Consider the following 23203-nt stretch of genomic DNA (forward strand, 5'->3'; position numbering starts at 1 on the left):
CAGAGCGGCTGGGCCTGTGAGCCATGGCCGCTGGGCTTGCGCGTCCGGAGCCTGTGCTCCGCAACGGGAGAGGCCACAACAGTGAGAGGCCCACGTACCGCAATGAATGAATGAATGAATGAATAAATAAATATCAATGTAAAAAAAAAGAAATTGTGTTTCTATTTTTTTGTTTGTTTTTGTTATGTTTTTTTTGTTTTGCGGTACTCGGGCCTCTCACTGTTGTGGCCTCTCCCGTTGCGGAGCACAGGCTCCGGACACGCAGGCTCAGCGGCCATGGCTCACGGGCCCAGCCGCTCTGCGGCATGTGGGATCCTCCTGGACCGGGGTACGAACCCGTGTACCCTACATCGGCAGGCGGACTCTCAACCACTGTGCCACCAGGGAAGCCCTGTATTTCTATTTTTAAAAAGCTACTCAAAACACTTTTTAGAACAAAGATGAGCTATAAATACATTTTTTTAAAGATTTACCTGCTCATTAATTTTGATCATATAAAGTGCAGTACACTTTTACTTTTGCTCTCTCTGCCTCCCCAGATGTCTTTGACAAAATCGACGTAAGGTCAGAGAGATGGCAAATCGCGGCGGCGGGGTGGGGGTTGAACTCAGCTCTCACTCCAGGGCAGTACCGTACCACACTCGTGCCTCTTGTGAAGGTTCCTTTTAAAGAAGTCGTGAATTAAGACAGATTGTCTTCTTTCTCCAGGGAGAACCTTGCTAGTGACATGTACCTTATATCGCAGATGGACAGTGATCAGTACGTGCCAATCACCACGGTAGCTAACCTGGACCACATCAAGAAGCTCAGCACCGACATAGACCTGATTGTCGAAGTGCTGAGATGTAAGTAGACTGCAGCCCAGGCTTCATCGTACGTGGTCTTGACAGCATTTTTCTTGCCAGTGTGATGCTTAGATTCACAGCCATTCGTGCTAAGGTACCCAGGCCTGGCGTCACAGATGGGCCACTGTAGGTTTTCTAGCAGGTGGGCGGTGGTATCTCATTGTAGTTTTAATTTCTGTTTCTTTACTGCCTGATGACACTGGGCAGTCTTTTCATGTGCTGCCTTTCTGAGCTGTCTGTGCAGATGCCCCACCCCCACCACTTTTTTTTTAATTAGTTTTATTACAGGTGAGATTTAAGGAGTGTGTATTTGTGTGCAATTTGAGATGCACATATCTGTATTTGTCCTTATTGGAGATGTGATTTGCAAATACATTCTCCCAGTCTGTGGCTTCTCTTTTTGTTCTAATAATGTCTTTTGAAAAGCAGAGTTTTCAGTTTTTTTATATAGTCCAATTTATTAATTTTTTTCTTTTATGGATCTTGCTTTTGGTATTGTGCCTAAGAAATCTTTGCTTAATTCAGGGTCACAAGGATTTTCTCCTAGAAGTTTTAGTTTTAGGGTTTACATTTTTAGGTCTGTGATCTGTTGTCAGTTGATTTTTGTATGTGGTATGAGCTCTCTACCCCCTTGCATGTGAATGTGCTGCTCTTCCAGCCCATTTGTTGAAAACACTCTACTTCTCCACTGTACTGCCTTTGTGCCATCGTGAGAATCATGTATCCCTGTATGTGTGGGTTTCTCTCTGGGCCGTATGTCTGTGCTCAATCTATTTTGTCTGTTTTGATGCCATTGCTGCAGTGTCTGGATGGTACTGGCTTTTATAGTACATCTTAGAGTAGTTGCAAAATCTCCAGCTTTGTTTTGGCTCTTCCAAATGCTTGGCATTTCCTTGTGAATTTTAGAATCGACATTTTGTTCTTTCAGAAGGTCCTATTGGTATTTTTACTGGGATTACATTAAATCTATAAATCAGTTTGGGGAGTATTGACATTTTAACAGTATTGGGTTTTCTAATTCATGAACATAGGATATCTCTCCATTCATTTAGAAAAATCTTAAAAATTTTTCTCTTGGCAATGTTTTGCAGTTTTCATAGTGCAGGTATTTCATATCTTACCAGATTTATAACTAAGTATTTCATATTTGGGCATAAATATTTTTATTTCAATTTCTAGGTGTTCGGTGCTAGTATGTAGGAATAAAATTTATTTTTGAATATTAATCTTGTATACTTAAACCTTTTGAAACTCACAATCCTAGTTTTTTATGGAAATTGTATCAGATTTTCTACATAGAGCTCAGCTTGAATGAAAGTGAATGAAAAGGTTACCTTCTTACACCCAGTCTGGGTGTATGTAATTTCTATTTCTTGTGTTATTGCCCTGGCTTAAGCCTCCAGTGCTGTGTTGAATAGAAGTGGGGAGAGTCAGCATCCTTGCCTTGGCCCATCTTCTAGTAAGAAAGATGCTAGACGTTGGTTTTTTTTGTAGGTGAGGAGGTTTCCCTTCTATTCCTAGTTATCTGAGAATTTTTATCAGAAATGAATGTTGGATTTTGTCAAATGCTTCTGCATCTATGAGATAGTTGTGTGGGTTTTTTTTTTGTTTTTTAGTCCATTAATATGGTGAATTATATTGCTTATTTCTTTTGGTAAACCAACCTTGCATTACTGAGAAAAATCCACTTGTCATTCATTTTGTATTCCCATCTTTATATATTGTTAGATTCAATTTGGCAAAATTTGGTAAGAATTTATATTGTTCATGGGAGATATTGGTCTATAGTTTTCTTGTTTTGTAATGCCTTTGTTTAGTTTGGGTATCAAAGAACTGCTGGCTTCATAGGTTGAATTGGAAAGTACTTTCTTAAGTTCAGAAGAGTTTGTACTACAGAATTGTTATTTTTTTTCTTGACATTTGGTAGGATTCTCCAGAAACCACACGGGCCTTGAGTTTTCTTTTCTCTCATGGATCCTACTTTCCAAAAGTTAGCTTTGGTACTAAGGGATGTTTCCATTTCTGATGTTGGTAATATATGTCTTCGTGGTGGTACACAGCTCTGAGCCCTGATTTTGATCCTGGTGTGCTATGACCTGAGTCTGCATGTGATAGAATTTCATAGAGTGACACCAAAAAACAAAACCTAACAAAAGGAGATAAGGCAAAAGCTGGTGAAACCTGAATTGGGCCTGTCCCCGTGCTGGCAGTGTTGACCCTTGTTTCAATGGTGGATTGTGGTCATGTAAGATCCATCGTTAGGGAAGGCTGAGTGAAGGGTGCTTGACAACTTCTGTGAGTTCAAAATTAAGTCGTAAGGAGACAGGAAAGTGTCTTGTTTTGGGGACTTGTAGAAAGAGAAAGTCTCTAGCCCTGCATTGTGACCGACTTGGAGTTGTTTGAGCTATGGAGAACCTGTGTCATAGCGTTACCTCTGTTACAGCTCCCACAGGGCTCCCCAGAGCCCCTAATTGTAATGTGCAAGATTGGTCTAAAACCTTTTGATAGCTTGTGTTAAGCTATCAAGACTTTTGATAGTTTTCCCGTTGTATACGGCTTTCTTTAACGCGTCTGGCGATGTAGTCTAACACGTCCCGCTAGAGTATCTACGTTAGGTCCCGATGTAGTGCAAATGGTTGCTTTGTTTTAATATTTGTGTATCATCCATTTCTCTTCTCTTTACAGCTTTACCTTTAGTCCAAGTGGATGAGAAGGGAGAAAAAGTAAGGCCAAATCAGAATCGTTGCATAGTAATATTACGTGAAATACCTGAATCCACCCCTGTAGAAGTAAGTCATTTCTCCTCTGAAGGAAACTTGGACTTTTTTGGGTGGGTTTTTTGTTTGTTTCTGTGGTTTTTGGAAGATGTATTTTAAAGCAGAAATATGTACAGTAACACTTTTTTCCCAAGATTTTACACACTCTGATAGTTACAGTGTGATTCATTTGTAAGAGTGGTTCTCAAACTTTTTGGTCTCAGGACTCCATTACACATTTCACGCTGAAAAAAGTAGTGAGAGTTTATGGTAACTTCAGTATTTCGAAGTTAGAAAGAGAAAAGGTTTAAATATTTATTCATTTAAAAATAAGAATAGTAAACCAACAAGTTGAGACAGAGAACATATTTTTATGTTAAATCACTTTCCAAAACAAATTTTCACGATGAGAAGGATGCAATGAACACCAGTGTGGCCTGTGCTTGATTTGAGCCGACGTGCCAGTATCGGTGCATTTCTGGGTTTAATTTGACTGGTTGATTTTTTCATCATAAGTCATATTTTTCTATTTCTTTGTGTGCCTTGCAAATTTTGAATGGATGCCAGCCAGGCATTTTGGATTTTATTTTATTGGGTACAGAGTGTTTTTGTACTCCTTTCTGTACATGTTCTTGAGCTCTGTTACGAGGCTCAGTTAAGTGACTTGGAACTGGTGGAAGCAGACTGGCCTCCCCCTGGGGCAGTGCTTCCTGAGAGCTCCACCTGATGTCCTGAGTTAGGATTGTTTTCCACTCAGGCTGGTGGAGATACTCCTCGATCCCAGAGAGCTCTAGGGGAAACCTCTCATCACTTCAGGTTGCTATTTCTGCAGCTTTGGGCTGGGCCTGTGCCCACCCTCCTGGCAGCACGGCCTGGAAGCCCCATATGTGAGTCAGGCACTCGAGGACCTGTCTGTACCTGTCCCTCTCAGGGATTGCTGTCCTGCATGGCCCGAGGTCCACTGTCTGAAAAATGCTATTTCATATATTTTGTCTTTTGTTTGTAATTATTTCATATGGGAGGGTAAATGTAGTCCATCTTGGCTGGAAGCAAAAGGCCAGCTAATTTTTAGATTTCTTAAATTACCTTTCTCTGGCTCCAAATTGTGTAGTTATTGGCTACTGGTAAAATAAAATATTTTCCTATTAATTTAGTTTCGGGTCTCTTAGGGATCAGGAAAGCTGTCAGTGGGTTGTGAATTTTATTTCCTGTGGCAATGGGATCCTAATTCTGGAAGCCACACTGAACTCCTCAGCCACCTTGAGAGAGGGCCCCGGACTTCGGTGTGCTGGGGTTGTCTTCTAGGCATCTGTCCTTAAGAGTGGGCACCGTGTTTCTTTGGTGAGGACAAACAGTGGCGTAGTTGAGAATTAATTCCTAACCTCTCTGTTTCCTGTAGGAAGTAGAAGCACTATTTAAAGGAGATAACTTACCGAGATTTATAAACTGTGAATTTGCCTATAATGATAATTGGTTTATTACATTTGAAACAGAAGCAGATGCACAACAGGTAAGCTCTTCCTCCCCTTACCCCCCACCCTGTTCTGCCACAAAGGACAGAGTTTACCAGTACTTAGCAGTCAGTACATAGTGGGACTAAACGTGGGCACGGAGATTACGATCACATGTGGTGTTGAGTGTGAACATAAGGTGCAGGGAAATCAGGTTGAAGAAACCTAAAAAGGTGTATGTGTAGACAGTTTTGTAGCGATGTGAAAAGCATAGACGTTATTTTCTAAGGACATGTAAGACAGGCAGCCTAGGAAAACTAGTTCTTTTCTTATCTCTGTACAGATAAAGGTTTTAATATTTGGAAAAGTGTTTGGGAAGTTTGAACCTAATTCTAACTTTCCCTGGGCAGCCTTGTATTACAAGGTGCTTGAAAAGGCATTGAGAAGCTCTGTGAGAGGCATGGAGCTCAGACGGCTCCCTGCCCTTGAAGGAAGCATCATATTCAGGGGAAACTCTAGCCTGCGTAAAGGAATGGCAGTAGAGTGTGAGGCGTTAACACATTTGAGGCTGCTGTGGGTTCAGAAGAGAGAAACAAGAATCTGAAAGATGGGTCTTAACTGGATGGAAGGGAAAGAAGGACTAGGAGGAGCAAGGTGATGGGAGGTGAGAAAAGGCAGGTCTGTGGGGCAGGTGCAAGCCCCCCTTACCTGCGTGGGGAATATGGCCTGAGGCTGAGTCACATGGGTCAGAGCCTTCGGAGTTATGTAGGAGAATTTGGAGCAGAATCAGGAGCTTCACAAATAATGACTTTTGAATATTGCGATCGTAATCCTTTCATTTCCTAAACTGTAATTCCAAGTTCATATTGGGGTTATTACTAGGACCTTGGTATCCATTGTTTTCCCAGGTAAGGATTCTTAGCCTATGATCTGTGAGATGCTTTTATGGTTTCTATTAACACTTACAAAATTGTATACAAATACTGTTCATAAGAACTTTTTTCCTTTTTTTCTTTTTTATTGACGTATAGTCAATTTACAGTATTACATTAATGAGAATTTTGGATAGGGGCTCCATAGCTCTTATCAGGATCTTTTAAGGAATCTGTGACCCAAAAAGGTTAAGAATCACTGTGCTAGGTCCTATCCACCATATTTTAACTATATAATTGCTTATTTGAGGTGCTGAATTAATTATAGGTTCATCTTATTTATAAAATTAACACAGTGGTGTTATGAATGATTTTGTCTTCAGGCTTACAAATATCTGCGAGAAGAAGTCAAAACTTTTCAAGGAAAACCAATTAAGGTAAGCAAGATCATTGGTTATACTTTATCTGCAAACCAGTGTCCTTAAGTGTTCTAAGAGAAACTTACATGTTTTCAAACAGGCACGGATAAAAGCGAAGGCAATAGCTATAAACACATTTTTGCCAAAGAATGGCTTTAGACCTCTGGACATGAGCCTCTACACACAGCAGCGCTACACCGCATCGTTTTACTTACCTCCAGTCTACAGCCCCCAGCAGCAGTTTCCTCTCTACAGCCTGATCGCCCCCCAGACATGGTCAGCGACACATAGCTATCTTGATCCGCCCTTGGTGAGTCCTGGCTTCACTGGAGCTTCTATGGCAGACAACCCTGTGGCAGACACTGGGTGCTTTAGAGAATAAGATCTTCCTCTAACCGGGGAAACCAGTACGGATGCCGTTTGCCATAGTAAAACAGGCCTTCAAGTTCTCTGGTGGATTTTCAGTTTAATTGAGAGATAAATATGGAACTGTGTAAATTTTTAAAAACCTTTCCAATAATGAGATCCCGATCCTTTACCTGGTTTGCCTCCCCTCCTGTCTAGCATTTCCTTTCCTAAGCTGTGTAATCCCTAGAAAAACACAAAATGTGATTACGAGTTGTAGGCTAGCCGGGGTCCTTCTGAGCACAGAGGGGAACCCAACGGGACATGGTTTGAAGGAGAAAAGGGTGTTTAATAGGCTTCTAACAATCCAGGACAAGTGGAAGACATATAGACAGGCCTCGTTTTATTGCGCTTTGCAGGTACTCCGTTTTTTTGGTTTTCTTTTTTTTACAAATTGCAGGTTTTGGCAACCCTGCATTGAGCAAGTCTTTTGGTGCCATTTTTCCAACAGTGCTCACTTTGTGCCTCTGTGTCACATTTGGTAATTCTCACAGTATTTCAAACTTTTTCATTATAATTATATTTGTCATGGTAGTCTGTCATCAGTGATCTTAGACTCACTGAAGGCTCAGAGGATGATTAGCAGTTTTTAGCAATAAAGTATTTTTTCATTAAGGTGTGTACATTGTTTTTGTAAGGTATAATACTTTTGTACACTTAGACAATAGGATAGTGTAAACATAATTTTCATGCTCACTGGGAAACCAAAAAATTTGTGTGACTTGCTTTATTGTGACATTTGCTTTATTGCTGGAACTGAACCCATGGTATCTCTGAGGTCTGCCTATACTGTCTTATAAGCTTTATTTCTCACACCAGCCCTACAGCTGGCTGGAGTGATTAATTTTTACAGATTTTGGCCTGTTTAAGGCCTGTGGTTAGACTCGATAGATGTGTAATGGATCCATCACTTTTCTCCAGCTGTGCTGCTCTAGATGTTAGCGTGATTGGCGGGACATGTCTGGCGATTGCAGGAGTCTGATGGAGTGGGATGTGAGAATCAGGGCTGCTCTGCGGAGGGTGGGCCATGGGGAGAGTTGTGGTCAAAGAGCAGGAACTGAGTAACCCTGAAGGTATGGCTGTGGCCAAGTCTGGGGATAGTTGGGACCACTGATGGTGAGAGGGCAGGCGTGGGGGAGGGAGCATTGGTGCACCTGGGTACCTGGTGCCTGTTTTGCACAGAATGTCAAGATGCGTGTCCAGGAAAGGCACATGTCGGACAGGCGACAGTTGTGTGAATCTCTGAGTATTTCTGAGCTAAAGCAGAGGCTGAAGCAGTGACTGGGAGGGGAGGTTGGTAAGGTCTGTCAGGGCCAGACTGTCCAGGCCTTGAGTGTGTCCTGAGGCATGAGGGCCGGGAGGATGGATGGGGATGAGGGACAGCCCTCAGGAGCCCAGGGCCAGCGTGGGACGAGAGCAGTGAGCACACAAGATAGCGCTCCGTCTCTCTTGAGTGAATCCTTATGGTGAGAAAACACACTGCTGTTTTGAAATCCTCACCGCGTTCCGTGGAAGTGTACCGAGAGCCATGCAGTTAATGTATCGTGAGCAAGGAAATCTTCAAAGGGAATAGCATCCGTCAATTCTTGGTTGAATGATTCCTCCAAAGGAGTCTCACTGCTGTGCTTGTTTTTCTAATCTCTCTTAATCGTATTTGTCCCTGTCCCAAGTGGGGGCCCTCGCTTCCTGGGTGGTAGTCTGGCCGTGCAGCTGGTTCCTTTGATCTGGCTGGGCCACGTGAGGCCCGTTGTAAAACAGACTGCGTCATTTTGAGCAGAAGTGACAAGATGAGGCCTGTTAATTCTCAGCAAGTTGTGTTAAATTACTGCGTTAGCAACCAATTTATTTTTAAACTCTTGAGAAAAATTACTTAAATACCAGGGTTTTATATGTAAAATTACAGGTATGAAATGATTCGTCTCAATTGTTCTTATCATGATTTACAATCTTCAAACTCTGGTTCTGGTGTGATAGATGTATTTCTGAATATATGGTAGTTCCTCAGAAGAGCTTTGGAGATCTTAACACAGTTTTTTGGAGGTTTTTTCTTGTTGCTTTTTAATTTATTTTTGGCTGCGTTGGGTCTTCATTGCTGCACGCGGGCTTTCCCTAGTTGTGGCGAGCAGGGGCTACTCTTCATTGCTGTGTGCAGGCTTCTCATTCTGGTGGCTTCTCTTGTTACTGAGCACAGGCTCTAGGTGCATGGGCTTCAGTAGTTGCGGCTCACGGGCTTAGTTACTCCGCGGCATGTGGGATCTTCCCGGACCAGGGATCAAACCCGTGTCCCCTGCATTGGCAGGCAGATTCTTAAGCACTGTGCCACCAGGGAAGTCCCTAACACGGTTTTTTTAAAAATAAATTTATTTATTTACGTATTTATTTATTAATTTTTGGCTGCATTGGGTCTTCGTTGCTGTGCTCGGGCTTTCTCTAGTTGCAGCGAGCGGGAGCTACTCTTCGTTGCAGTGCTCAGGCTTCTCATTGTGGTGGCTTCTCTTGTTGCGGAGCACAGGCTCTAGGCGTGCAAGCTTCAGTAATTGTGCCACGCAGGCTCAGTGGTTGTGGCTTGTGGGCTCTGGAGCACAGACTCAGTAGTTGTGGTACGCAGGCTTAGTTGCTCTGTGGCATGTGAGATCTTCCTGGACCAGAGCTCAAACCTTTGTCCCCTGCATTGGCAGGTGGATTCTTAACGACTGCACCACCAGGGAAGTCCCCTAACACAGTTTTAACTGCATCTTTCTCCCTCAGCATTTCCCTTTTATTGCTTTCATTTTCTTTTTCAAAATTTGGAATGATTTGTTTTGGTCTTAAGCTGTTTTTAATCATCCTATTACAGCTTTTGGTTAGCTCTAGTTAAGAGGAATTGCCGGCTTTTTGTCTTTTCCTTTTCCCCAAACAAGGAGTGGCCTATTTGTATCTCTCAATTTAGTGAAAACGTGAGGTCGGAACTGGATGGCACCAAGGAGTTAAATGCCTTTCAATCCATCAGGGAATGTTGTTTATACAGAAATTGTGTGAAACCACATGTTCAGAATCCAGAAAACAGGAGTGATCGCTCTTTTCATAATTTTTAAAAACTATTTCAACACTAAGTTCTATCTTATTTTTGTTGTGACTAGATTTTTTAGTAGTTGGCTGATATTTAAAATTCTGTACTTAATTTTTTTAATGTTTTAAGATTATGTTTAGGATTGTATCTTTTAAGGGCACTGTGACCCTGTTTAATTTTCTTCTGACATATATGTCAGTATATGTTTATGAAGTATATCGCCATAAATTGTGACTTGGGACATAATTGTTAATGACCTGAAAATATCGTGATACTCAGCAAGACTTGCATGCAGGTGAGGCTAAAAGGGCATTCTCAAAGGCAGTGATTGTGAAATAGATCCCTAAATGCCCCCAAGATTGAGAGCTTTGATGGATTTTATTAAAGTCATCAGGAATGAAGAGTTGTTGACTTGATGTCGGCACATCGTGGGTGTCAGTCCGGGCACCGGGCTGAGAGTGTGGGATCACGTGCTCAGCCTGTGCTCAGCACCGGGCGAGGCGGGGTGGGGGCAGACGCTTCCCTCCACACGTGTGAGGCGGCTTCCTCGTGGGGCTGTTGTGAGGTCTCGGCCCCAGCCTGGATCAAGAAGTCTTGGCCATTAGCAGTAGTCCTACCCAGTGCTCTTCTCCATGGCGAGCACTCCAAGTATGACATGGAACGTCAGCGACCAGTGTTAACCAGCCTGAAGTTTGTTTGTTTTTAATGAATCTAGGTAACGCCATTTCCAAATACTGGATTTATAAATGGGTTCACGTCTCCAACCTTCAAACCTGCAGCATCTCCTCTGACTTCACTCAGACAATACCCTCCAAGGAGCAGGCAAGTCCCGTGAGGGGTTGAAAGGCTATTTCCCCAGGGTTTGTAACAAGAGGTCACTGCCACGTTGTATATTTTCAAAGCAAAGCAAAAGCAAATGTGTTAAACCTCCGTCATTCTCACCATTTGGGTGAGTCACACTAAGTGAAGAGGCTGTTCTGTGCTGGCTAATGGTAGATTTGACCACCAGTAATGTCCACCAGGAGTAAAACGACTCAAGGCGTGGAATTCCATTCTGTGAGCATTAAACCCTGAAATGCGTGTTGCAGCGCCTACGTAGAGGGTAGACTCGTGAAACAAAGGCTTCTGGGACAGCTTGCATCTGCATGCGCCTGCTTTTAATTTAGACCTGGGCTACAGCCCAGCAGAACGTCCATACTGCATTTAGATTTGCATTATCAGACATATTATGAACTAACTAAGTAACATTTTTAATATTTTTCCTAAAAAGAAAGCACATTTTAGCTTAGCCATTTCTGCATTAGCACGCTTTTTTCATAATGCCATGATCATTTTAGAACTGAGCATATACAAACATTTTATTTACAGGAATCCTAGTAAATCTCATCTGCGCCATGCCATTCCCAGTGCAGAGAGAGGGCCCGGGCTGTTAGAAAGTCCTTCGATATTTAACTTCACTGCGGACCGGTTGATGAACGGTGTGCGGAGCCCACAAACGAGGCAGACGGGTCAGCCTCGAGCTCGGCTACAGAACCCTCCAGTCTACGCCAAGAGAGACGCGGGGCCCGGGCGGGTGGAACAGAGCAGCCTCGAGTCCTCTCCGGGCTTAGGTAGAGGGAGGTGAGTGTTCACAATTTCATTTGGACAGGTACTGTGTACTTAGAAACTATTCGTAGTGTCAGATTCCATTAATTCAGATGTGTTTTATAATCATTATTTTCAAGTCCATCACAGAAAATCAAATGGAAGGCTGTAACCATCCAAGGTTTTATATAATTACTCAGGGGTGTTACTTTTAGAGCAGAGACTTGACCAGTTCCATCTTTGTGGTAACAGGACACTGTTCAGTGGGAACTGAGGGTGGGCCAGGCTGCCTTGGGTCACAGTCATTATGTGTGGAGAGCTGAACGGACAGCCCCCCCCCCCCCCCCCCCCCCCCCCCCCCCCCGCGGGGCCGCGCCCCCCCCCCCCCCCCCCCCCCCCCCCCGCGGCATGTCAGGAAGGACGTGCGCTCCAGCACACATCTAGCGTATCTAGCGTGGGCTCAGCCTCCATAAGCTTTTCCTGTTGTAAACCCACTTTGAAACCTGTAAGTAAAGACTACTTTTCTGAGTATTATGTACGGAGGACGTGGTCTGCCTCCAGGAGCTCCTTCTGGCGGGGGGTGTGTGCTCCCGGTGCTGTGGGAGCGGGAGGGACCCCAGGCGGCTCCGTCTTCGCAGTCAGGCCTTGCTGGGCCCATCAGGGGTGGAATTGGTCAAGATTATTTCTAAATTCCTTTTCAACTTACATAATACGGGCCCTTAGGGAGTCTTTGCGTTCAGCTGAAATGACAAAGGGTAAATAAATAAAAATGAAATTATAAATGGGAATTAATGTGTGAACTGTTAGGCCACGGAAGCCCGTCCGGGCAGTGAAGTGTCTTGGTGCCTTTGGGCCTGCCGTGACATCCACTCAGTAGGTGGGGTTGTTGCTGCGGTTTAAGCTGCTGTGCAGGGAACGGCGCCAATGCTGGCGGGTCAGACTCTGGATGTTGGAAATGTGCCTCAGGAACTGTGGAGTGGAAGGCTGGCAGATGGGGAGAGGAAGTGCTTGGAGCTCAGAAACCCCATGTGGTTCACTGGAGTGAGGGCCAGGGGTGCAGGAGTGGACTAGGCTACTTGGGAGCTTTTCCTTTTGATGATAAATTGGATAGATTGTCATTACCATTTTTTAACAATTCACCTTTATAGCTCAGTGTCACACTTTACATATCTTGCCACTCCAACTGAATGGATATTCAGATGTTCATATCATAACAAAAATTCTAAATGGGAAAATTCCTTCAATAAATATTTTCTTTTATTTACCTATCAAGACCTCAATTTTACTTCTTTACTATAAATTTTTTTTTGTTTTGCTTACACTTCTTAAGGTTGGGATTTTAAAATCAAAAGTCATCTATAAAAGATTACAAAGTCATGAAGACTGAATGTGTCTGCACATACTGTGCTCAGTGAAATTGTTTCAAATGGGAAAAGTTAACAGTCTTCTGCTTTCCTCTCCTCTAGGAAAAATTCCTTTGGTTACCGGAAGAAACGGGAGGAGAAGTTCACAGTGAGTACATCAGGCCTGTGCCACTTTCACAAGATGCTTAAACCTAGCTTACACTAAACAAACCTGAGATTTAATTAAGATGTGAGAAAGAGCTTTTCAAAAGAGATTTTCTCGTAATGTGGTGTCCGCTAGGTGATAATAGACCTTTTTTTGATGCTCTAAAGAGGAGGTGGTGGTGGCTGGTTTCCTGAGGAACTGCTGGCACCTGCGTGTCCTATGCGGCACATAGGTGCACCCAGGAGTGCATCATGCACATATGTGGTCTGTTTACACTTGTCCAGATGAGTGCTTTCTGTGTGGGTGACCAGGTAGTGTACTTTGAAATCACCGGAATCACGAGTTTGGGCAAGCAGAATAAACTTCTCTCACGTAGGAATTAGCTCATCAGTATTTTTCATTCAAAATATTTTACTCTGTATCCACTGTGTAGAAAGCATTGTTGATTTTTGCTGCATGTAACTTAGGGTCAGGACAAACCCAAAATAAGTGATGGGTTTATGTGAGTGGTAAGTACAGGAGACGTGGTTGTGTCTGCTTAGGGTGATTGACCAGCTCCCCCTCTGGGTGGTGCTCTGCAGGGGAGAGCGTGGGCGGTGTGCATGTAGACGTGGGCTCTCGTAGAGCTCCACATTCAGGGCCTGGAAAAGGCCTTGAGACAGTTCTTGGTCTGGACCCCAAGCCATTGAGTGTGTACATTCTCATTACTGTATTTGCCTAGAACTTAGAAAGTGCAAATTGGTAGTAAATGAACACCCTAATTTTACCATGTTGGTCAGTTCAGTCTAGTTTTTGGTGACCCTGTGGTAAGGCAGTTTATATCGGTTGGTTCCAGTTGGAATGCATGAATTCCTGTTACATTTGGACTAACAAGACAGGCATCTGACTATCTCTTCAGGTACTAGTTACCCTGCAGGAATCATTGCCCCTGGTCACTGCATTACCTGCAAAGGTGAAATGTTTTTCTATTGCCATTTCCATTTCATTCTGTTTTGTGTTCCTGATCTGCGTGTTCATACCTGGAACCACTCAGATGCCCACACATGTGGCTCAGGTGTGTGTACTCGACAGTGAGCCCATTGCTGCACTGGGTGTTCTGAACACCTGAGAAGCTTGGGGGCAGGTTGCAGATGTGTGAGCAGGTGGCCTGGCCACGCCCTCGGGACCAGGGGTTGACATTCATGCCTTGCCTTAAGCCATTCAGACCCTAAAAACGTTAAACATTGCCTCTTTTCTTCCTGAAAGTTGATACTTAGTCAATTTTTTCTCAGGTCTTTCTTCCTAGAAACGCTCATCTTCTGAAAAGCTGGGTTCACCTCAGAAACATGCAGATGTTTAAAATAAAGCCTCTAAAAATTGTTTTGAGATGAGCATAACCTAGAGCATGCTGAACTACAGGGCACGCTGTAGCCACACGGTTACCCGTGCAGCCTGGTTCAGAGGGCACACACGCGAGCAAGGTAGGCAGCCCTCAGACACCTACGCCAAGGAGGAGACGTGCAGCAGGAGGCCCAAAGGAGAGGTGGGCTGTGCTCAGCGTGGATCCGATTTCATCCTTAACCTGCTCTCACTTGAGCTGTAACAGATCTTCTGTAGATTTTACTTCTGTAGGGATAATCTTCCAGTTGGTATAAGTTTCTGGGAAATCTTGGCCTTTCAAGTTAAGTGAGCCCCACGAGAGCATTGCTTCCAGTCCAAGTAGCCCACCATTCAACTAAAAATGCCTGTGTTCTACCTAATACAAACTCATTTCCCCGTTCTGTTCCTTGTCTGTTTCAGCCAAGGAACTGGATGTTACAGAATGACTCCTACCTAGCAGGTTGACTAAGAGTGTTTCAATAAAAGTATATCACTGCCTTTCTTCTGAGACTCCTGCCTTTCTCTTTGGCTTATAAGTTTTACTTGGGTATTATTTTGCTGAGTTCACTTACTTTCTTGAGTTCACTTACTTTCTTGAATGTGATAACAGTCTCATATTAAATACCATGCTTTTACATACTGATCTAAAAATATAAGGTGTTTTAGTAAGTTAATTTTCAGGTAACTGAAGCCCCCTCCCTTTTAAAAATATAAGGAGTTTCAGTAAGTTAATTTTCAGATAACTGAAGCTCCCTCCCTTTTTTGTTAAACTTTTTTTAATGGAAATCTTTGTGAAATTTTTTACATAAGTTGTACAGAGTTGAGAGAGTGGCTTTTGTTTTCTTTTACTTTCTCTTTTATGACTTAGATCACAGACTCTGCTGCGATAACACAAAACTTGTCTGGAGGTGAATAAGTTTAATGTCGAGACTTAGGCTCTTGTGCATCTGTCACTTTGCTGTGCCCCACTGGTCTCTGTCGGCTGCCGGAGGTCTGGGTGTCGTACACACACAGCTCTTACCGGCGTGTTTGACTGTGGCCGGGAGCAGCCCTGAGGTTTCGTCTTTTCAGCTCTGCTCTCATGGTCGAAGTTGCCTGACAGATGACCTTTGATAGGTGACCAAGTCGGCGGGGTTGGATTGGCCATCCGTTTCTCCAGACAGGTGTGGACCTTCGAAGACTAGGGAGCGAGTGTTTGCATCGCTCACCTGCGGTATTTCTGAGCCCCTCCTACCCAGCCGCCCCAGGGCGACTCCACGGTGTTCTTCTCTTTCAGAGGAGTCAGACTCAGTCTCCAACACCGCCCAGGCCGCCCTCCCCGAGCTTTGAATTAGGCCTCTCCAGCTTCCCCCCACTGCCTGGGGCGGCGGGGCATTTGAAGACGGAGGACTTGTTTGAGAACAGGCTGTCTGGCTTGCTCACAGGATCGTCCAAAGAAAGGGTAAGCTATCCCAAGCCTGATGCTCACTCACCACTGGCGTCCCGCTCTTTACATGTGTGCTTTTTTCACATGCGGAAGAGGTTTATGAGGATAAGTGATTGCAGAGGCCACATAGGTTTTGAGCGGTAGGGTCAGAGGTGGAGCCCTGCACTGGTGTACTGTACAGACACTCACCCAGAAACTCAGGTTGCATTTTTATTCTTGCTATTCACGATTTGCTTTTATTTTACAAGTCAGCAGAATAAAAAAGAAAAATCTGAATTATACCAGAAGTAACACGTTTTTAATAATCTACATGAATAACCAGAAGCCCAGGGCAACTTTACTGTAATACGGGTGGCTGTCGGCGAGCTCTGTGGTATTCATGCCTCTGCAGCGATTACATCCCGGGAATCAGCAAGTGCTGCAAGAGCCCGGGGGCTCCCCGTGGCCCTGCTGCAGTCGACAAGCAGACCAGGGCAGAGGTGGCCAGAATGCCTCATCCAGCGCCTGCTGAGTTCTCAGCCTGGCGCTCCACCACAGCCACCCACCATGTCTTTCTCCAGTAGGAACCCACCCACCAGCACCCTGTACTGCCCGAAGACCTAAGGAGTCAGAACCCCTGGCCTCTGGGTTGGGGAAGGCACTGCCCTGCAGACCGTGTCCAGACCGTCTACACCTGCAGAGCCCCCACAGGGGTGGGGTCGCCTCTCAGTACCAGGCGGGGTCATGGTGGGATTTATAAAGCCAGGTCTTTAATTGTCTTCATACTAGTGTGTGGTTACTGCTCCCATCTTTAGCCTTCAAGGTTGAGAGGATTCCAAGACCCTGTATTTTGGAGAGAGAAGCACTTATTAAATGTGACATGTCTTGTGCGTTATTGTCAGTCTTAAATTCTGAGTTATCAGTGCCCCATGGAATGATGTTAGAGACCCTGAGTCCTGGCTTCACCCTGACCTTACTCCCCTTGGGGATGGGCAGGGGAAGAGAACAAGCAGGCCTCCACCCCATTTCAAAAACAGTATTTTGTTGTTGGTTTTTTTTTTAATTTTTACTGTTTTTACATTGTGAGTTTGTGTAAAATTTATTTTGAAGAGAGAATTGCTCCTCTTTTTTTTTTTTTTTTTTTTTTTTTTGTTTTGGGGGCCTCTCACCGTTGTGGCCTCTCCCGTTGAGCACAGGCTTGGGACGCGCAGGCTCAGCGGCCGTGGCTCACACGGGCCCAGGCGCTCCGCGGCATGTGGGAGCTTCCTGGACTGGGGCACGAACCCGTGTCCCCTGCATCGGCAGCCGGACTCTCAACCACTGCGCCACCAGGGAAGCCCGAGAATTGCTACTTTTAAGAAGCCTGAGCCCAATTCTAGGTGGAAGAGACTGTGTCCCTGCTTCTTGGTGAAGTGCTCGGCGGCTCTGCGGGGCCCTGGGAGGCCTCCGACGGGAGGGGGGCGGTCTCGGGCGTGCTCTGGACGTGAGGGAGCTTTTACAAGAAGGAGGCGTTTTCCATGCCTGTGTTTCCACCAGCCTTGAGCACAAAATCGTGAGAGGTGGTGGTTCTCAGGGGCCCCATGTCTCCATCACCACCACCCTCGCCCCATGGTGGGGGGCAGTGCTATTCCCTCCATCTCACTCCCTCCAGAACCTCTCACTTCTGAACTTTTTATCTGCTTTGAAAAGTGAGATTTTGAGAAAACGCTTGTTTGCAGTTAGTCTCCCTTCCAGTTCTTTATTTGCTCTGCTGCCTTTTTTTTTTAATTAACAGAAGGCTACATGTGTGAGTGGTTACTGCTCATGGGGCTGGCATTCTCCAGGTGTTTGCCTTAAACAGACTAAGCCTCAGTTTCGTTCCCTGTTAAATCAGGAGAGTTAACACACTGCTTTCAGGTGGGAACTGATGTCAGCACCTGCACCCCTCAAGGCACTCAGGTTTATTGGGATGGAGCTGTAACCTTGTTGGTTTTCCCTGTAAAAACGGGTGAGCCGTACTGGATTGTGCTGGGGACTCTACATTCACAGATCACGTGTCAGGCGGTGCTGGACACTGGGGTGTCAGATGGGTGGAGGTTTCAGTACCTGTTCAGGTGGGAAAGCAGGCTTGCAGGCAGTCGTGCTCATGCACAGAGGGAGGCCTCAGATCGGTGAGACGTCTGCCAAGAGGAAGGGGAGACCGGGGGCTGCTTCCTGGCCACAGTGTGTCCAGTTGTACTCCGGGCTGGCCCACCCGTGCTCCCGGGAGGACGGCGAAGCCGGTACCATTGTTGTGTGTTTAAGATCATTGAGAAAGATCTGACGGACGTGCTTCTGTGCAGTGATAAACTGTTTTTGATGGTTTCAGAGCCTGAACGCAGACGCAAGCACGAACACTCTCCCCGCGGTGCCCCCCCGAGAGCCCTCAGTGCCCTGTGCCGTGTCCACAGCCTGCGAGCGTGCCCCCTCCCCTGCCCACCCGCCCGAGTAAGTCCACCTGCACCTGATGCCCGTGCCCCGTGCTGTGCTCACTGTGGGGCTGCCCGTGGGGCCCGGATGTTCACGTGTCTGCCTGGTGGCGTCTTTCCAGGGATCCCAAGGTGGTAGAGAAGCAGAAGGAAACCCCGAGTGTGGACAGACCTCCTCCCACCCTGAGCACGACTGCAAGTAAATCGGTGCAGGTGGACAGCGCCGTCTCGGTATGTCGGGGGCAAGGATGTGGAGGGGCTCCCTGGAGCGGTGGCCGCCTGTGTGCACACTGAGCTCGCTTTCTGTGCAGGGTACCCTGGGCATTTGCTAATGATTGTAACTAACCGATCTGGCTGTTCGTTGTCCCTGCAGCCGTGGATCATCTTGTTCAGGGTCAGTAGAGTGAGGCTGTCGCCCGAGGAGCCACAGCTTCCAGTTCCTATGCCCCTAGGACTTAGGGTGGTCCAAGGGCGGATCAGAGGAACGCCCACCTCCCACCCCGCCCGGGTCCACACAGGCCTACCGCCAGCTCCTCTTCCTCTCTCCTCCCCTGGGTGCTCAGTCCAGCTTTTTAAATTCTGATTTGTGTTGTCCCTAGTTTGATCTTGGGTGGGCCTTTATCGTTTAGATTTGGGAGTTAAACCCTTTATTGTCTGCTAGGTTGAATCTTTAAAGAAAACTTTTTTATAGGTTAAAATTATTTTTTTTTAATTATTTTTAAGTTACAAATGGTTGATGGAGGTGACAGACTTCTAAATGTTCTCATCTGTCATTTAGCCTTCATGCTTCCACTTACCTGAAAACCCTACTTTTTTGTTGTTGTTACCTCTGACTTTCCTGCAACCACACCTCCAGCCCTCTGTAGTTTGCAGTGTGTACAAATGCTTTGCAGAGACAGCTGTTGAAGGTCACCCATAAGTGACAGCCGGACCTCTTCCTGGGTCCAGGAGACCTGCTCTGTGCCGAGGCAGATTGTCTGGCAGGGAGAGCAGATGCTGCTTCTGTGTTTTTCTAGGGTGTCTGCTGTCTGCCGCCTTTCAGGCTCGTATGTGGCTCAGAAGTGATTACAGGCCAGAGGCTGGAAAGAGTTCAGTCGGCACTTTTCATCTCCATGCCTTTTCTAGTTTTAACCATTTTTACAATATATTTCTAGAGCATCTTGGAGGGAAAGTTGTGCTGCAGGGGAACCTCAGTTGTTAAAATGTAGGAATTCTTTATTTAAAATAATTTTGAATGTGGTTACAGTTGAAACCTTTTTTTATGTCTACCTCAAGTGAACCTTATTTTCGCATGTTGTCATATAATCCCAGAGCTGTGTCTGTTTCCCAGGAATTGCGAAAACCCAGCTACGCAGAGATTTGTCAGAGGACGAATAGAGAGCCACCATCTTCCCCGTTGCAGCCCCAGAAAGAACAAAAGCCAAACACTGTTGGTTGTGGGAAGGAAGAAAAGAAGCTCGCCGAGAGAGAGCCCTCTGCCCCCAAGTCCAGCCCAGGACCACCCAAAGACCAGAGGAGACCGCCAGGCCGCCGGCCCTCTCCCCCAGCCTCGGGGCGGCGTCTGCACAGAGAACAGAGCCCCCCACCCAGGTCCCCTCAGTGAGCGCCGAGGTCTGGGAGGGCTTCGAGGAGCTGAGGTCGCCACAACTAAGCACTGTCCTGCTCGGGATGTGAGTGAGCCGCTGGTTAGGAGCTTGCAGTGTAGATGAGGCCTACAAGGTGCCTGCAAGTTATTTTTCTTCTATGAGTCGGATTTCCCCCCTCTTGAAAAAAATCTATTTTTCAGGATTTAATTAATATAAACCTTATTTTAGGTTGGTGCTTAACTGGAGGTGATGCATAAGTCTGATTTTTTTCAGGATAGAAAATGCATTTATCCTAACAAATTGATATTTTTTATTAAGCCTCCATGTGGCTATGAATGCAAGCTATATATATATATAGTGAGTTTTTCTAAATTAAGCGGAACTATGCTACTTCATTTTTTAAAATAACTGGTTAGCAAGTGTGTATCTCTGAGATGTCCAGACTGCCGGGTGAGGCTGAGGACCGTGGAATTGAGGGCATGAGGCGATGCTGTGAGTGTATCCTGGGGAAGGGACGGGGTCCAATGGCGCCACACGCTGGCCTGGGAGTTGTCCTTTCATTCAGAAGCCTAACAAGTGGTTCTAGCATTTTTTAAGTAGAGCCCATTTTTGGTCCACTGGGCAGAGTAACCCTGCAGAGCACCGAGAGTCCTGATGTCCTGCCAGCAAGTAACCAGCTCCTCACTCCAGTCTCAAGTGGCTGTTATGTAAGATAAACTCAAAGCACATTGTGAATAGAACTTAAATGGAACATAAACTTTGTTGCCCACTGTCATGTTACCACGAAATTGTACCCTGATGTTTTGCTCCCGAGAGCAGGTGGGGAGGACATGGAGCCCGGCTCCCTCGTCTGCCCCAGTCTGCCCCACCTTACCCCTCCTGGGGTGCCTTTCCGAACCTCTGCACACGGCACACAGATCGTGGGAGAAGGTGTTTGTGGTGCCCTCTGGTGTTGGAGGATCCAAGTTCCTCTCTCTTTACCTCCAAGACAGGGTCTGTGATCCCTTCTCTAAGTGCTGCTCTCCAAGAACACGCATGCACTAAAGCTAGCAGTTGATAATAAACATAAATTATTTTGTTTTAAAATGCCTAAATTTTTTCTTTAAGTATTCTAAGCAGCAGACATTAAAATAAGAATATTTCCTGCTAAATGTAACCATACAGTTTATTCCACAAAATGTTATTTAACAAGACTAAGGTTTTTTCTTTTTAAAAAAGAGATTATTTCCATCCAATATTTAAAGACTTGAATTTTATTTAAACTTGAAAATGACTTTGCCTTAACTTTTGTATATGACAGCTTAGAGTTCCTGAGACCGGCCTGTGTTGGCGTGAGTGGGGTCTGCTGTCACGGTGTTACTGGGTAAGCACTGTAGGAAGAGCGAGCAGTCATGTTTGTAATTTACCTGGAAGATCTTAAACAGTTGATCTTTTTTCAGACTGTTGAAAAATCCTGTAAATGCAAATAGTCGATACTGTATTAAATATGTGCTCTTGGGCGTGTGTGCTTTGCTTGTACAGTTGTAAATAATCAGAACATATTAAAAAGGTACCCTACAGAGAAAAAGCTGATAAAAATTGATATATTATAAATGTTGCTATTGACCTGGATGTAGATAAACTCAGTGTTGTGGTTTGAATATTATTTTAATTTGTTGAGGTTTTTTCTTTTTCTCTTATACTGGTGTGCTGAACTGATTCTGCCTCTTTGCTGCTGTGAAAGGGAGATGGAAAGTTTTACTAAAATGTTCGAATATTTTCATGCTCTTCTTAAACATATGTAAGTATGTACTAATCACAGCTAATGTTGAAAGGGTTTTTGAGGTATAATCTGGAAAGTGGAAACTGGCAGGGTACTTCAAGTGAAAGTAAAAAATAATCTACTTAAAATTACAAATAGCTAATAGGCATGATCTGCCTGCCAGAGGAAAACAAGCCCATCTCCTTCAGAGCAGCGTCTTTATTCAAATACCTAGACACCCACACAGCGCTCCTATTTGCAAATGCCTGTTAAAAGGAACAGGGGAATTAATTTCTTTGTAGTTTTGAAATTGCTGACTGAAAAAATCAGAAATAATTGACCTCTTATACCCAAACTAATGAGTACTGTAGAAAGAGCTGGAAAGGCCAGCTCTGAGCCCCCGGGATCCCATGACATGGCGGTCTCTGCTGGAGGAGGGAGCGATGCTGTCAGCACCATCCCCGAATCCCAAACCCTGTGCAGCCCAGACACTGGTTTTTAATAGTGGCAGATCCTTTCCCTGGAGGCAGGTGTGGGGGGCCAGCTGTGCTGTCCGCCCTTTGTGTGACCAGGGTGGAGCTGTGCGTGCAGCTGGGATGAAGGTGACCGTGACAGCAGCCAGGCCCAGCCAGGTGGCATGGCCGGCCGGGCACATGAGGCCTATGCTCCCGCAGCCGAGTTAAGACTTCACTCTGATGTGATTTTTATAGCATTTTTTTTAATTAAGCAAGGGCGATATGCCAAAGAGCTATATAATGTCCCCCAACCTCCACCTTTCTGATATTCCTGAGGTTTTCCACTCACAGAAAAGCACAGGGGGTGCACAGTGGGAAGCTGTGGCGCCAGCCCACGGGCAGCCCCGCCATGCACAGCTGGTGTCTGGCTTCGTCCGTGTAAAATATAACTCTTTCCTTTCCCCTGGCAGTACCTCAAGGTACAGAGTCAGAGACACAGCATCACAAATGGCATTTTAACTTGGACAATTGTGTGATGATACTTGTCATTTGGAGAGATAAGAATGAGAACCCAGCCCCGTTTCACCAGACATGAATTCAAGAAGAGTCATTGATTTTTAAGAGTCCGTGTCATCATGTTTCTGATCAGGCCCTCTTGTAACTGCATCACTGGTTGTCACTAGTGGTGGCAAGAAACCTGTCAAGTTGCCACGTGGTCAGGGCCACCACGGTGCCGTGTGGAGGCCAGTCTGGGGCCTCGCGGGCCTCGGGGGCAGGTACAACCCGTGTCTGCATCTGCGTCCGCGGGGAGCGGCGGACAATCGGCCTGAAGGAGCGGCCACGGCACCAGCTCGCAGGAGGGCAGTGACGCGGACGCCTCGCCAGGGCTTTTGTTTCTGTTCTATTTCTTTTCATTAAGACTGGAATCAAGCTTATGTGTAAACTATTGGTAATTTAAGTTTCCTTTGTGTCATTCAGTGTAAAACTGTCTAATTTGAAAAAATGTAGGTTATGAAAAATAAAGATTTAGGCACTGTTTGGGTTTTCTTTTCATTTTTTTTTAATTAAAATTTTCTTCAAGAATGCACCTTTTTAAAAAATAGTATTTTGTTTGAACCCATCTGTGTCGTGAGAATGAAATGCGGGTTCCGTCCACCCATGTTCGGATCGTAGCCCGAGTCGTCGCAGCAGGGGCACCATGCCCAGCAGCTCAGTTGTGGGCCTCCAGGGTTGGCCCTCAAGCCAGTGTTCGTGAGGGCACATTTTGTTAAATTTGAGGTTTACCACAGAAATAAGTATCCCTGTGTCGGGCTCTTGTTT

The 23203-nt window shown here is 45.4% G+C and overlaps 1 protein-coding gene across 6 annotated transcripts in view; it reads left to right on the forward strand.

Annotated features, from left to right (window-relative positions):
* LARP4B (La ribonucleoprotein 4B) overlaps window positions 1-22921 on the forward strand; it is an 87837-nt gene extending 64916 nt beyond the window's left edge. For 3 of the 6 annotated variants that reach the window (XM_027089255.1, XM_027089254.1, XM_027089253.1), the window contains exons 7-18: window positions 709-845; window positions 3531-3634; window positions 5001-5111; window positions 6308-6361; window positions 6444-6653; window positions 10513-10619; window positions 11166-11417; window positions 12848-12893; window positions 15526-15690; window positions 18002-18120; window positions 18224-18332; window positions 19432-22921. In XM_027089255.1, the coding sequence (XP_026945056.1) occupies window positions 709-845; window positions 3531-3634; window positions 5001-5111; window positions 6308-6361; window positions 6444-6653; window positions 10513-10619; window positions 11166-11417; window positions 12848-12893; window positions 15526-15690; window positions 18002-18120; window positions 18224-18332; window positions 19432-19704 (1687 nt within the window). In that variant the 3' untranslated portion in view covers window positions 19705-22921. The remainder of the gene's footprint in view (window positions 1-708; window positions 846-3530; window positions 3635-5000; window positions 5112-6307; window positions 6362-6443; window positions 6654-10512; window positions 10620-11165; window positions 11418-12847; window positions 12894-15525; window positions 15691-18001; window positions 18121-18223; window positions 18333-19431) is intronic. The other 3 variants (XR_003429240.1, XR_003429239.1, XR_003429238.1) reach the window with 3 other exon arrangements.
* The last annotated feature ends 282 nt before the right edge of the window (window positions 22922-23203 follow it).

This window comes from Aethalodelphis obliquidens, unplaced genomic scaffold (assembly GCF_003676395.1).
Source record: "Aethalodelphis obliquidens isolate GAN/ISIS:26980383/991018 unplaced genomic scaffold, ASM367639v1 scaffold65, whole genome shotgun sequence".
In the NCBI taxonomy this organism is placed as follows: domain Eukaryota; kingdom Metazoa; phylum Chordata; class Mammalia; order Artiodactyla; family Delphinidae; genus Aethalodelphis; species Aethalodelphis obliquidens.